This window comes from Monodelphis domestica, chromosome 1 (assembly GCF_027887165.1).
Source record: "Monodelphis domestica isolate mMonDom1 chromosome 1, mMonDom1.pri, whole genome shotgun sequence".
Taxonomy (NCBI): domain Eukaryota; kingdom Metazoa; phylum Chordata; class Mammalia; order Didelphimorphia; family Didelphidae; genus Monodelphis; species Monodelphis domestica.
The window spans coordinates 595,261,795-595,276,244 of NC_077227.1; the positions used below are offsets into that span (position 1 = coordinate 595,261,795).

Genomic DNA, 14,450 nt, shown 5'->3' on the forward strand with positions numbered 1-14,450 from the left:
GCCCAACTTCTGAAAAGTAAATTTCTCAGGGATGGAAAGAGACAGGGGAGAAAGTATGAAATTTCATATTCTCCTTTCCCCCATCCCTTAAAAAATGGATTGTTTGAAGGTTGGATTTCAATTTTTATGTCACTTTTAACAGGAACATCTATCTAAACAAGGGCTCTAGTATGTTGATGCAAGTAAAAAACTAGAGTCACAATTCCATGACATTTTAAAATTTATTTGACTTAGTTATTTTTTAAAAGAAAACACTAGCCCATTTTCCGTACCATCCTTAAGGAGATTGGCTCTTTCTATACACACACACACACACACACACACACACACACACACACAGTAAACATTATTTTTCAAGACTTGGATTTTGACATTTTTGGGGGTAATTTAAAACAGAATTTGAAATATCTTAAATAATATCTAATTTAGAAGAAAATCAACTCTGAGATTTTTTAGGGTATAATTTTCATACTGAAGTAAAACTTCAAGAAAAATAATTTCTTTTGTAAGGACATATTCAAATCAAACACAAACATAGCTCTTTCATATAAAAGCTCTTCTAATTCAAATCTATCACGACTCTTTAATTCCTAACAGCTCATATTCTGCCACTGATAACATAACTACCATTCAAATCTGAAATTTATGCAAATTCAACTTAAACTTTTGCTCTTCCTGAAGAGATAAATGAGAAAAATAATGGTGTATTTTCAGTTTCCAGAAAAATATGGGGCCAGAAGTGTGAATGTCTCAAGAGGAGAAAAAAAAATCACCTCATAATTTTAGCTTTTGTATATACTATATGATGAAATCAGAACACATGGAATGATACATTTCATATTGCTGGAATAGACTAGTATATAACTCAACTGGAATGCTTTGATTACGAGACCTAATGCAACTACAAAATAAAGAGAATCACAATTAAAATTTCATTATCTTGGTAAACCCTTCATATATACAAGCTAATTTGAAATCCACTACTTTATAATATCAGATCCTGAATCAAAAAAGTTTGAAAAAAGGTACTCTGACAGCACAGATTTGCTAATGGCATAATTTACAGACATCATTCTAATATGTCTTGAAAATCCAATTTATGGTCAGATTCCAGCACTGGGAGACTGGATGTCTTGAACTGAGCCCTCAATATTTCTTCATAAGTTTGTTTTGAGGTTAATTCCCAAAGCATACATATTCTAAAATAAGGCAAAACAAATTACCATATCAAATATGAATAACTTTTGGATTGACATCACCATTTCCCACCATCAACAGAATTGGAAATGTACAAGTTTACATTTGGCTCCATTTCTTAAAATAGCTGAAACAAGAACAAATTCTGTAATAGTCTTAAACACTAGATTTTCCTATTTTTGGAAAACAGATACACTGCTACATGTAAGTAGCCCTTAAAAACACACAATTATATATGCATTCTAGAATGTTTAAAGATACCAAAAACTTGAAAAAAGTACAATTTTTTTAAAAGCTCCAGAAATGAATAACACCCTTAATATTTCATGTTAACATCAATACATTTGATTAGATAAAAAATAAATTTTAAGGTACTTTGTAAGTTTTAAATCTGACACAATTGAGCTTAAATATACCTAATATTTCTATTAAACAAGAGAATTAGAATAACTTTGATTTGTATACTCTTGAAGATAATTCATATGACTGTTTTAGGAAAACTAACTAAAGTCAATGAAAGGTTAAAGATCTTATCCAAGGAGGTTCTTAGAGGCTCATCTATGTAGATGGTTCAGAATGGTTAAACTAATGAGAATCTATATTCAACCAATTCAAAAGATTCTATTTAAAAAATCACTTGACTTAACACCTAGATTCATTACAGAGTAATGACGTGATCAATTAGCTTTGAGCTAGCATTATATTCTTCTGTAGGAATAATTTCTTCCCTAAAAATAATTCATTCTCACAAAGAAATTCTTTGAAAACTGGGGAAGGGGGAGAAATTTTTTTAAAGTTTGGAAATCAAAGATAAACAAGAAGATAAAACTTAGATTCCTTGAATAACAATATTAAGTTCTTTTAAACTAACCTAATTGAAAGTCTACTTTTCTGTTATTTAAACATTCTTAGCTGTACCTAAGATAGCTTAAAAATAAAGTTGGGATTTTTGCTTTAGAAAATCCAATAATCTTACTTCACATTCATATTTATCATTTTATCATAGCAGGAACCTAGTAGGACCATTACAATAAAAACTATCCACAAAGAATACTGAACCTGCATTTAGATACCCAAGTTGAAATGTTTATTTTCTTTGCTTGTCACCTGTGACTGACCTTGGCCAACTCTCCATCTCTATGAATCTTCATTTCCTAAGATGTAAAATTAGAGAATAGATCTTAAAGTCTCCACTAGTTCCAAATCTAAGGACCTCTAACTTCCATTGCGTTGGTGATGTGTACAACCTTTCCTGATCCCCACAGCTGCTAGTGCCTCCCCACCAAGTTACCTTGTGATTTTTGCATATACATAAGATTTTCTGTGTTGTCTCCCCTAAAAGAATGCAGCTCCTCGAGGACTTGGTTGTTCATTTTGTCTTAGTGTCCCCAGCATCTAGCAAAGTACCTTGCACATCACAAGTACTTGAGGCTTGTTCACTCATCTGGTCTTCGGTTAACTTACATGCTACAAATCCTTGTTTATTTTAGGTGACATTTATTGGCAAAAAATCAATGTAATTAATATGTTTAACTGGAGATGGTTAATTTTCTGATGACTTCGGAGGCATCCATATCAATTACATTTGGTAAGTAAACAAATTCTGAGGTAGATGAAAAATAATCTGGAAAATATTAGAAGAAGCCATTGTTTTAAATGGCATAATATGTATCTTCTAAAAATGAAACCTACTACTACCTACTACTACATGCATCTTTGCAAAAGTGTTGGGAGTTTGGGGATTTAGTCCCATGATATCATTGGTACAGGGAAATTCTGTAGTGGAAATCACAACAGAGATCAAATACTAGTCTGTCATTTGGATTTAGAAGCATATAAGGGCACTGAAATGTTAAATAACTTGCTCATACTTATATGACAGCTAATACGTGTTAGAGGCAGAACTTAAACACAAGTCTGACTCCAATGCCATATTTCTATCCATTATGACACACTACTTTTAAATGAAAGGTAAATCAAATAAAAAAGGACAATTTTTTTGTTTTAAACAGTAGTAATTATAATTTAACAGATTAGCTATTTTAATTCACTAAGGCACCTTGAGGTAGAGACAGGAAATAGAATATGCCAGATAAGTCAATTCAACACCATCATCCATTGCTCTGAGCCCAAGAGCTCAGAACAGCAATGTCCCCCCACACTAGATCTGCTTCTAGTCCAGCTCCCATAGTCATCATTGAGAGAAGAAATTATTGTGGAGAGGGAGCTTACCAGGGTATGTTCTTGAGTTAAATTGCATTATTAACACTTTCTCCACTTTTTAACAACAGCAAAAATCAATCAAGCAATGATTTGTAGAGACAGAAGGCCACATGTGCCAGGAAAGGCAAACCACCACCTTGATCACCATCTCCTCTTAGACTCTGAAGGGAACAACTCAAGACCTTGCACCCAAGAGCCTCTCACATAGTATCTTTGACCATTATCCTGGGAAGCAAACCCAGTGAAGATGCAACCTGGTATCTGCTCCTGCAGGGACCTCAGTAACGGCTACTGAAGACACAGAAAATTCTTGTCCTCAAAGTCTTTGGCACTGTCAATGGTTCAACTTGCAAAATCTAGACAATTTAATCAAAGGAAATGACATTTTAAAAGTCATTAACATCTCTTTTGAGGTTGCTGTCTAGGGATCCTGAAATGTTAAATAATTTGCTCAAACTCACAAGATAGCTAATATGTTAGAACTCAAAACACAAGTCTTCCTGACTGTAAGGACCACTGGATAAAACCTTCCGTAAGTGTTGTCTCCCTCATTAGAATATGAGCTCCTTGTAAGCAGGAGCTACCTAACTTCTCTATTTATCCCTACTGCTTAGTACAGTACTTTGCACATAATAAGCACTTAATAAAGGCTTTTATTCTTCCATTCATTTAATGAAATATATTCCAGCACTTTTTCCTAACAAAGCTGAAAATACAAGTGTCATACTTTCCTGCTTAGATGTTTCGTTTGGTTTTTTTTCCCCTGAGAATGGACATGAATGATATATATTCCCACAAAAAATAAAATTGCTTTAGAAATATTTCTACAAAAATGAAATTATGTTTTAGAAATAATTCTTAAAGAAGCATATGATCAAGTCATCATCTCTGTCATGTAGAATTAATTAGCATGGATTTAATACAAATACCTTTCTCCCTATTTTTTTCTGGAAAACAGCATGACATAGTAGATGATGATTGTCTGGAATCATAACACCTAAGTTAGCCAGCTACTCTAAGACCTATACTAGCTGTGTAAACCTGGACAAGTCAAGGAGTCTCAGTTTTCTAAAATGGAAATAATAGAACTATTCTATCTTAAAGCAATATATAAATTTGATCTATTATTATTGTTACAAAATTATTATTAAGCTTTTATACTGTTGACCTAAATCAATGTTTTTTAAACTAACAGTCTTTGATGTTACTTGTCCAAAACAGTTTCATGACTTGATGATTTTTTACTTTAAAACATAAGTGAAATAAATAATCCCACATATTAAATACTGACACTCTCAACTTCCTACAAATTATAACAAATTATGTCAATTAAGAATGAAGAAAATGACATAGATAATATATTTTCATATTTTACTGGGTCTTATAGGGGCAAGTTTGAATAGGAAAAATCCAATGGTCACCTATAGCAAAATAGATTTTACTACATATTAAAATGCTTGAGTTCAAGACTTATTTCTTCCTTTAAAATAGAGGTTCTTCACCCCTTCCTGGTGGGGCACCCTTTCCTATTCAAGAGCTCCATGTCTCTGTGCTCCACAGCATAGTTATCTCCCTTACATGAGTTATACTCTGTGTGCACGCCTGAGTTGTATATTGGGTCCTTTTTCCCTCTCATTCTCCCCTCCTTTTCCCTATTGCTTACAATAAAGCTTTGAATCAAACTGAAAAAAAAAAAAAAGATAAAATAAAATAGAGGTTCTTCACATGGAATCCACAGATTCCCCAAAAGGTTTGTGGATAGATTTCAGTCCCTTAATTTGAATGGGGAAAAAAGTACATTTTTTCAACAAAATTGGTTTCCTTTTAATTCTTATGTATTTTATTTTATGCATTTAAAAACAGAATTATGAAAGAGGATGGATCATAGGATTAAATGGACTGTTAGAGGGAACTGTGACACACACAAAGATTAAGAATCTTTGTTTTAAAAGTATTGTGAGATCAGTTTGAGAAGTTTCCTGACAGGTGTGTGAGCTGCTGTCAAACTCAAGGGGCAACAATAATCCTTCAGTACAAATAATGTACAAGTAGCAATACTAGATTTATAACATGATAAACTAATTTCAGGATCTCTCACATTCCCCCAAAGATACAAGAACCATTTGGTTAACTGGCATGAGCAACTCTGGATTCTGAGGCGTGGAAATTGAACATAGTTGTCACCAGTTCAGGAAGATCATAGTCGTGTTTCCATCCCCAATCCTTCCGAGCATTGGTATCATCAAAATTCATTGGCCAACTGTCAGCTAAAAGAAAAAAAAATGCAAAAGAACATGTGCATGAGATACGATAACCTAGTCACAAAATAGGATGCTGCTGCAAATCAGAATTCCTAAAACTGAAGACTAGGCAAACAAACCTTAGTAGTGAAGCCTCCTCATCCAGTGATGGGGAATACCAAACCATAGAAGGCAACCTGCTCTTTGTTTGAATCACATTAACTAGGTCCTCTACCTACTGCTGCCAGTACTGCCAAACAAAGTCTCTTTCTCCTTCTATGACACTTGACAGCAGTGCTCCCTAAATTTCTTTTCTCCAGGGTAAAATGCCATTGTGTCTCTTCAAATGAGGTTACAATGGTACGAGTTTCATGCCCCTTCACACTTCCTTAGCCCTCTCTTCTGGACACTCCCCAGCTTCTCCAATGGTCTTTCCTAAAATGTATCCTCTAGAATTAAACACAATTATCTTAATGTGGTCTAATCAGAGTGCAGTACAGCCAAACTATTCCCTTCTTAGAACTTGACACCATGTTTCTCTTAATGCGATCTTGGATCATGGTTCTTCTGGATGTCTTATCACAGGGCTGACTCATCTTGACTTGGTAGAGATTAAATACTCTAAAATTTTTCTACACCAACTATCTCTAGCCATAACTTGGTAAGTTAATGTTTTTTAACCTGTGTACAACTTAATATTTTGGTATTACATTTCCGTTTATTACCTTTATTCTAATGTTAAAGCCTAACATTTGGGGGAAAGGAGGGGATTGTGGTTTTTGTCATTCAACGTTAGTTATTTCTCCTAACACTAATTTACTATGGCAACTCAAAATATAAAACTATTTGTATTTGTTTTATGGGCAATATTATTTTTAAAGTAGCCAGCCCTTAGGAATAGTAAACTACAAACCAGCTGCTTGAAACACTATAGAGAATATAATTCCAGCCTTAACTTTTTCCATCATATTACATCCCTTATGTTATAAAACTGTAGGTAGAAATACCACAGCTGTTGTTTCTGAGAGGTTCTACTAGAAAGCTGGTATTATTCTTCCATCAGCACCTCTAGGGACTAGCCACAACGATCTTTAGAGAAAGAACACTCAGTTCTACAGCTCTCCACTAACTTATTGGTACTGTCTAAAACATCCGAGCTCCCTGTGATATGGGCAGACAAGGGCTAAAAGTAGAAACTTTGTTTTACTCACCTATGGCCTGGCGAACTGGATCTACATTGTATGTGACCTGGAGCTCGGGTACATGCTTGACAACTTCTTGTGCCAGCTCCTCGGGGGTAAAGCTCATGGCACTGATGTTGTAAGTCCTCATGGGGAGAGAATCTGCAGAAGCTTCCATGATTTCCAGTGTAGCTCTAAGGCAATCATCGATGTACATCATAGGAAGCCGCGTGTCTGATTTCAGGTTACATTGAAACTTGCCATTTTTAATAGCATCGTGGAAAATCTGAACTGCATAATCTAAAAGAGAATTCTGTCTGTTGATTTTTGTTCTAGGGGATAGAGTTTGGATGAAGAAATCAAAGCTATATCTAGGCACATAAACAAAATGCTGTAAATCACTACTGATTAAAGAAATGCAAACCAAAAACTGAGGTTTCTTCTCATACCCATCAGTGACTAAAATGACAAAAGGGCAAAATGACAAATGTAGGTGGAGATGTAGAAAAATGGGGACACTAATACACTATGGTGGAGCTGTGAACTGATCCAGCCTTTTTGGGTATATACCCAATGAGATCAGGGAAAAAGGAAAAGAACCTACATATTCCAATATATTTACTGCAGCTCTGTGGTGGCAAAGAATTGGAAACCGAGAACATGCCCATCAGTTGAGGAATGGTTAAACAAATTGAGATATAAGATTGTGATGGAATGCTACTGTGCCAAAAGAAGTGATGAGCAGGCTGATTTTGTAAAAAGTTAGAAAGAATTACATGAAATAATGAATAGTGAAATGAGTAGAACCAGGAGAACATTGTACACAACCATAGAACCAATCCTGGAAGAATAAGCTGTGAATGTTACAGGGAGGAGGAGTTAGGACACTTGTGGATGTGATTTATTATGTAGATGTTATTTATTATTTAACCTAAACATATAACAGTTTTGTGATTTCATTTATGTACAATCTTTTTCTTTGTCTATGGAAATGCTTGTTTTGTTTTGTAAAATTAGGAATAAGAATTGTCAGAAAAAAAGAGATAAAAGAGAACTTTACTTTCTAAAAAAATTCATGCTATGTCCTAAATATTAAAATTCAAGCCTACTTTAAATCACTCACAGAACAATTGTATCAATATACTCTCAGGACTCCTGCAATAAGAGTCTGATCATATCCATTATTTTACTCTATTTTATCTAATAGTTAAATTAAATATACAAAAATAAAATATGAAAAAATAGCTTTTCATTAATTAAAAGAACTTAAATGTGTTGTTTATTTTAATTTCTAAATTATTATATAATATATTAAATGATATATTAATTATTTAATAATTAAATTCATTAATAAGTGAACTTCCTGGAATACTCTGAAAAGCCAACTTTAATGCAGTCTGTCTAAATTAATAAGCATAATAATGGGCTATGTCCAAAGAATAGTAGAGATTTAACAGTGTCTTTCTCTGCCACCACAGTCAAGTGTAGTGAGCTTGAAATATTATGGACATAATTTACAATGCACTAATTAATTATAGGCTTATGCCAGGTATATTCAATCAGAAATTTACATCAAGTACTTTTCTTAGGGGATGACAGATGTAGAAAAGAGATAAAGATGTACTCTAATGAAAAGTATTTGATAGTGCTTGAAGAATAGTAAAGCAGATCAGTGGAATAAATTGGGTAAGAAGACCTAGAATCCAATAATCCCATACTGTTGGTTCAGTAAATTCAAGAAAAAGAAATTATACTTTTTAAAAGGTAGAAAATAGGATTAGACCAACATCTTACATAAAACAAACAACAAATCCCAAAAAATGTTGAGAAAAATTCATAAAAAGGGGTAGAGAAAATTATAAATGACAAAATAGATAACTGTGACTTTATGAAATATATCATTATATGAGACAAGTTAAAAACAATCCTGAAATATCAGCTCATAGCCATCCAATTGTACCACAGATGATAACAAGAGTAGAAGTGAGTTAATATAATAAGAAGACAGGTATTTTAATATTATACATCACTGGGGCAACTGTGAATTGGTCCAACCACTGTGGAAACAATTTGGAATAATGTGAAAAAAAAGTTACTAAAAAGTTAATTCTCTCTAAATCTATTATTTTGACTAATGGGTTCTAACCAAAAGAAGTCAAAGAAAAAACAAAAATTCTCATAAGTGTCAAAAGGAAAATTTGTAATAAAAAGCACAATTTGTAGTAGAGAGAAGCTAAACACAAATTACATTTTTCTATCAACTGCAAAATAGTTCAACAAAGTAGAGTATGTGAATATAATCAGTATGAAGAATTCGGAGAAATATGAGACTTGAATGAACATGGGCAAAAAGCAAAGAACCCAAGTAATATACGGAATGCTGACAATAATGTGAATTCAAAATTATTTACAAAATATTTACAATTATTAAAAATAATGTAAAGTCAACATTTAAAAAAAACCCAGGCCAGATACAGGGACTAATGTTGGTTCCAGATAATTGATGTTAAAACATAATTCCTTTCAGGGCAGCTAGGTGGCTTAGTGGATAGAGAGCTAGAGTTGGAGATGGGAGGTCCCAGGGGGTTCAAATATTGTCTTCAGATACTTCTTAGCTGTTTACACTAGACAAGTCGCTTAATTGACTAGCCTTCACTGCTCCTCTAGCTTAGAACCGATATTTAGTATTGATTCTAAGACAGAAGGTAAGGGGCTAAAAATAAACAAACCATAATTCCTTCCTATTAAGGAATGGTAAACTACAAGAGTGTAAAGTTATAAGCACTGTCAAAATATTATCATAAGAACGTTTTTCTTAACTTTTTTTAAAGTGAAAGAATTTAAAAGTCAAACAGGATATTGCTTATTGGGAAGTAACTATTATTATGAAAAACATATATTATCAATAAAAAATAAAATGTACTCTATCTTGCAGAAAGAGATGATAGTTTTACATTTTCCAAGAAAGCTCTGACTCCAAGATGACTGTAATTCATAAATGAAAACTTAAAAAAAAAAACAACCAAAAACCTATTTTGTATACTAAAGAAAAAGAGGTAAACATTTACCTGTCGTTCCTCCACCAGGTTGGGAGTCAGCAGAAATGATTCCAGGATACCTCAAGCACCGGAAATCTAAACCATACCGGTGATGATAATACTAACAAAGAAACATAATAATTTTAAAAATTTAAATATTTCAGAGAAAGCTGACACAAATAACTTACTTTCCTAAGATTATACATAAGATTCTTCTATATATAAGATATGTATATGTATATAAAAATCTTAAAAATGTTTTAAATGTAATAAACAATCTTCCTTTTTCTGTTCTTCTTTATATACTGAAATATTGTGTTAAATTCCTAATAAAGAAAAAATATGCTAAAGCAGTTAGAATTCTCTAAAGACAAATTATTCCTACTGAAGTTAGTTTATTTTTACATTACATCTTTTTGCCATTACAAAGAATTAAAATTTCTATGGCAAAAAAAAATAGCAAAAGATAAAATGTCTTTCTGCAAGCACTCTGAAAAGGAAGAAAAAAGTTTTATAGTGGGAAACCTCAACCTTTTTTGAGAAAGAATTAGTCATGATTTTCCTCAAGCCTTATAATTTACTGATGTGAAATAAAGGAATGCTGAAAGGGAAAGGTTGCAAACGCATATACAGATAATAGCTGTAAAGGTATCAAGAGTATTTCAGAATCTGATGTCACATTAGTTATGTGGAGCTCAGCTTTTTCATATGTAAAATGTGAATATAGCACTAAAGGATCTCCAAGATCTTTCATGAAATAGAATCTAGATTTTGTGGTATCAGATGTACTCTCATGAAAATTATTTGATACTGCATGGAAAATAAAAATAGATATACTTGATTCTAAGGCAGAAGGCAAAAGTTAAAAAAAAAAAGAGCCGCCATGATTCCTCAAAAAAAAAAGAAACACCTAACTTTATCAAATAACTTAAGTGATGACATCCCTGAACTTAGCTATATCAGTTCTTGGATACAGATATACAATCTCTCACACACTTTAAGACTTTCCAACTTGCCAAATTTCATAGCTGGCATAGTTTTCAAGGAACCAGTTACCTCCAAACTGGAACAAAACATTGGAATAGGGTTTTCAATGGAATAATTTAAAATATAAGTTAAAAAATCCAAAAAAAGAGTTCCAGTGTTATATGTCAGCCAATGCTTACTTCTCCCATGAGCTCTGCATGAACCTTGGACACTCCATAGATGGTTCTAGGTCTCTGGATACAGAGATCAGGGGTTGGATTCCGAGGAGAAGAAGGACCAAAAGCACCAATAGTGCTAGGCACAAAGAGTCGCAAACTGTGCTCTGCTGCAATGTCCAGAATGTTATGCAAACCTGAAACCAACAATATTTATCAGGATCTAATAAAGAAACTTCATCTGACCCAAGAACAAGAAAAAATGGTCAAATCATACTGGACAAGACCCAAGCAAGCTTACCAGTAATATTTACAGCCCTTGCCAAAGGGACATTTGCTTCTCCAACAGCACTTAGCAGGGCACTATAATGAAAGAGCCATGTGATTCGATTGTTTACCACTATTTCCCGAAGGTTCTTATAATCCAAGATATCAGAATAAACAAATGGCCCTACAATGGAAGCAGAAACAGAATGTCATGCTTGAATCACAAATATAAAAAAAGACCCAAGCTCACACTTTGTCTTTTTCTGTCTTTTGTTTTTATGAGGAACCCTGTCACAGCCTCCAAGTTTTCCACTACTAGTTACCTGTTAGTTATATGTTAATGCCACATAGCCACAGATGGTTTATTAGAACAATTAAAAAGCTGTTCATTGCTAATATGTAGGATGTTTATAGTGTGGGAAAGATTTCTTTCTCAAACTGGGGGAAATTTTTCAAATCTCTTAAGTTGGAGGAAGGGGAAAAGATGCAATTTGTTGTTAAAATTTTAATTTAAAAATCAGTAATAAAGATGAATAAAACTAGTATCTCATAATTACTAATTACATAATTACTAATACTACTACTCATAATAACATAATTACCTAAAACTTAGTAACTTCCCTTACTTTAGCTTTCTCAGCTGCCTTTCAATGTTTCTTCAAAACTCAGCATCATCCATTCTCTTTTCTTTCCCTTTTTTCATAGACTATATATATATATATTCTTTCCCTTGGCAATCCCATTCATTTCAAAGTGACTTCAACCACTATCTCCTTGTATATGAATCTGAAACTTACCTCAAGTTCTGACCTCTTTTTCTAGCTCCAGAATTACACTTTGACTACCTACGTAGTGTGGAGAGCCATCATACCCTTGCTATCTGACAGAGTCGCAGTCTGGGAAATGAAAGCTACAGAGCAGCCTTCAGAAAAGATGAGGCACCCACTGAACCTCCTCTGTGTGACTTCTCCCTCTAACTCCCCTTACTAATTCTCTTCCCAGTATAGGAGAAATAATACAAGAGCAAATACTCACAGGGTTGACACACATAAGTACCTTATTCTGATGTCCAAAGACACTTCAAAAAACTGAGCTTATCTTTCTCAAAACCTGCTCCTCCCTATGATGTTTCTGTTTGTGTTAGAAGTACTACTCTACCAAGACTCCCATATTCAAAAGAAAATTGTACGATCAAAGAATTTTAACAGGTACATAACTCATGAATTGTTCAATCTTTATTTCTACAGAATAAAAGACAAGAATGAATTTATATAAAAAATAGAGAAAATTCAGCTAGTAGAAGACATAAGCATTTCTGTGAAGCTTGAGAATGTATTAATTATAGAAGGGAAGACCTTTCCTTAGAAAGTTTAACACCAAGTACACAAAAGTTTATGCTGAATAGTTAAGAAACCATTCTGTCCAGAAACAAGGCAATTAGCTCCTCTAAGCTTTCTTTTTTCTTCCATTCATTATTTTGTTATAGAAACTACTTCCTTCTATGGTCTTTATTTTTACTCTTTGAGCTCTTATGAGATAATTTTACTGTAATAATGTATAGAAATCAAAGAACTAAGGTATACTAGATTTTAATCCTAAAACTATGCCTTGAGGTCAGACAAATTGAAAAGAATTTGCCTTTCTTGTAGCACCTGAACAAAGAGCAGTACTAAGATTTCATAGAACACATGAAAAAGATGTGTCACATTCCCCAGACCCATTCATTCTTAAACTTAATTTTAAGGTTGCCTAAAAGTTATTAGTTCTCTATGCATTTAACCACACTGACAACATGAGAGACAAAAAAACCAATTGGCACATTCCCCACTCTTCAAAATAGTCTTGCCAGAGGCAGCTAAGTGGTACAGTAGATAGAATGCCAGGTTTGGAGTCAAAAGATGTAAGTTCAAATTTGGCTTCAGACATTTACTAGCTGTGTGACCCTGGGCAAGTCACTTAATCCTGTTTGCCTCAGTTTCTTCATCTGTAAAATGAGCTGGAGAAGCAAATGGCAAACCATTCCTTTAATTCTGCCAAGAAAACTCCAAATGATGGGTATGAAGAATCAAATACAACTAAAGGACAACAACAACAAAAACATAGGTTTGCCACATCTCTTACCACTGTGGAAAACATGATCAGGAGGTTTCTTAATGTCAGACAAGATCACATTGCCCTTTCCAAATCGTTTCCTAGAAGAAAAACCAAAATGCACAATAATTAACACTGGGAGCATTACAGTTCATCTCCCACCCACTACCAATACTCTGGCCAGCAAACTCTAATTCTCTATTGTTCTGCCTTCCCCTGCATTATTATTTAACCACTGGCTTTATAGGAGCAAACGATCCTCAACCCCTCACCTCTTGTTCTCTCGATCTCCCTCTTCATTATTTTGACCCTATCCATGTATCATTCCAATCCTACGTGCTTTTCCACTGTGCCTCTGGAATTGCCACTCCATAGCGAACAAACTTCCTATTATTCTAGACCTCTTCCTCTTACACTCCATCTACTCTTACTGAGACCTGGCTTTCCCCAGACAACTCTCCATGCTACATTCCTAGCTACCTACCATTCTCCTACCTCTTTTACCACTTCATCTCAGTCTCTTTTCAGTTCTATCATAGATATTATGACCATGTCCAGTGGCTTTACCTTCCCTCACATGCCCTGACTCTGGAGAAACACTTTTGTTGGACATTTTCAACAAGGAGTTGAACTACTCCTTTCTCCTCCAATGCTACTTCCACTCTCTTCCGCTGTCATGATCATTCAATAACCTCTCCTGTGATGCTCATTCTAAAGAAATGTTTTACCCCATATGATAAGTCACTGTTATATACCATCAACGCAAAAATAATTCTCCCTCTTTTCTTAAGAAGTTCAACACCTGACTCACTGTTGTCTTCTTCTCCACAATCCCTGTGCTTATACAAGAGGATAACTTTCATGGAAATGCTCATAAACTCCCTAACCTCCCCATTCTTTAATTTTCTCAAATTCTGTTGCTTACTTCTACATTTTACCTTACTGACAAGGGATAGTCATATGCTGAATCTCATAGTTACCCATAAATGTTCTCCTTTTTTTTCACATTTGTGTCATGAAAGAATTTGGTAAGACTCCTTCTTTGCTTATATTGTCAAAGAGTTTATATAT

General features: G+C 33.8%; 1 protein-coding gene across 1 annotated transcript in view; it reads right to left on the minus strand.

Annotated features, from left to right (window-relative positions):
- Positions 1–207: 207 nt before the first annotated feature.
- LOC100033139 (L-threonine 3-dehydrogenase, mitochondrial-like) overlaps positions 208–14,450 on the minus strand; it is a 36,027-nt gene continuing 21,784 nt past the window's right edge. Inside the window, exons 4-9 of the mRNA XM_001381978.4 lie at positions 13,410–13,480; positions 11,323–11,472; positions 11,046–11,218; positions 9,910–10,000; positions 6,872–7,141; positions 208–5,687 (exon numbers count right to left, since the gene is read on the minus strand). Coding sequence (XP_001382015.1) covers positions 5,548–5,687; positions 6,872–7,141; positions 9,910–10,000; positions 11,046–11,218; positions 11,323–11,472; positions 13,410–13,480 — 895 coding nt within the window. The 3' untranslated portion in view covers positions 208–5,547. The remainder of the gene's footprint in view (positions 5,688–6,871; positions 7,142–9,909; positions 10,001–11,045; positions 11,219–11,322; positions 11,473–13,409; positions 13,481–14,450) is intronic.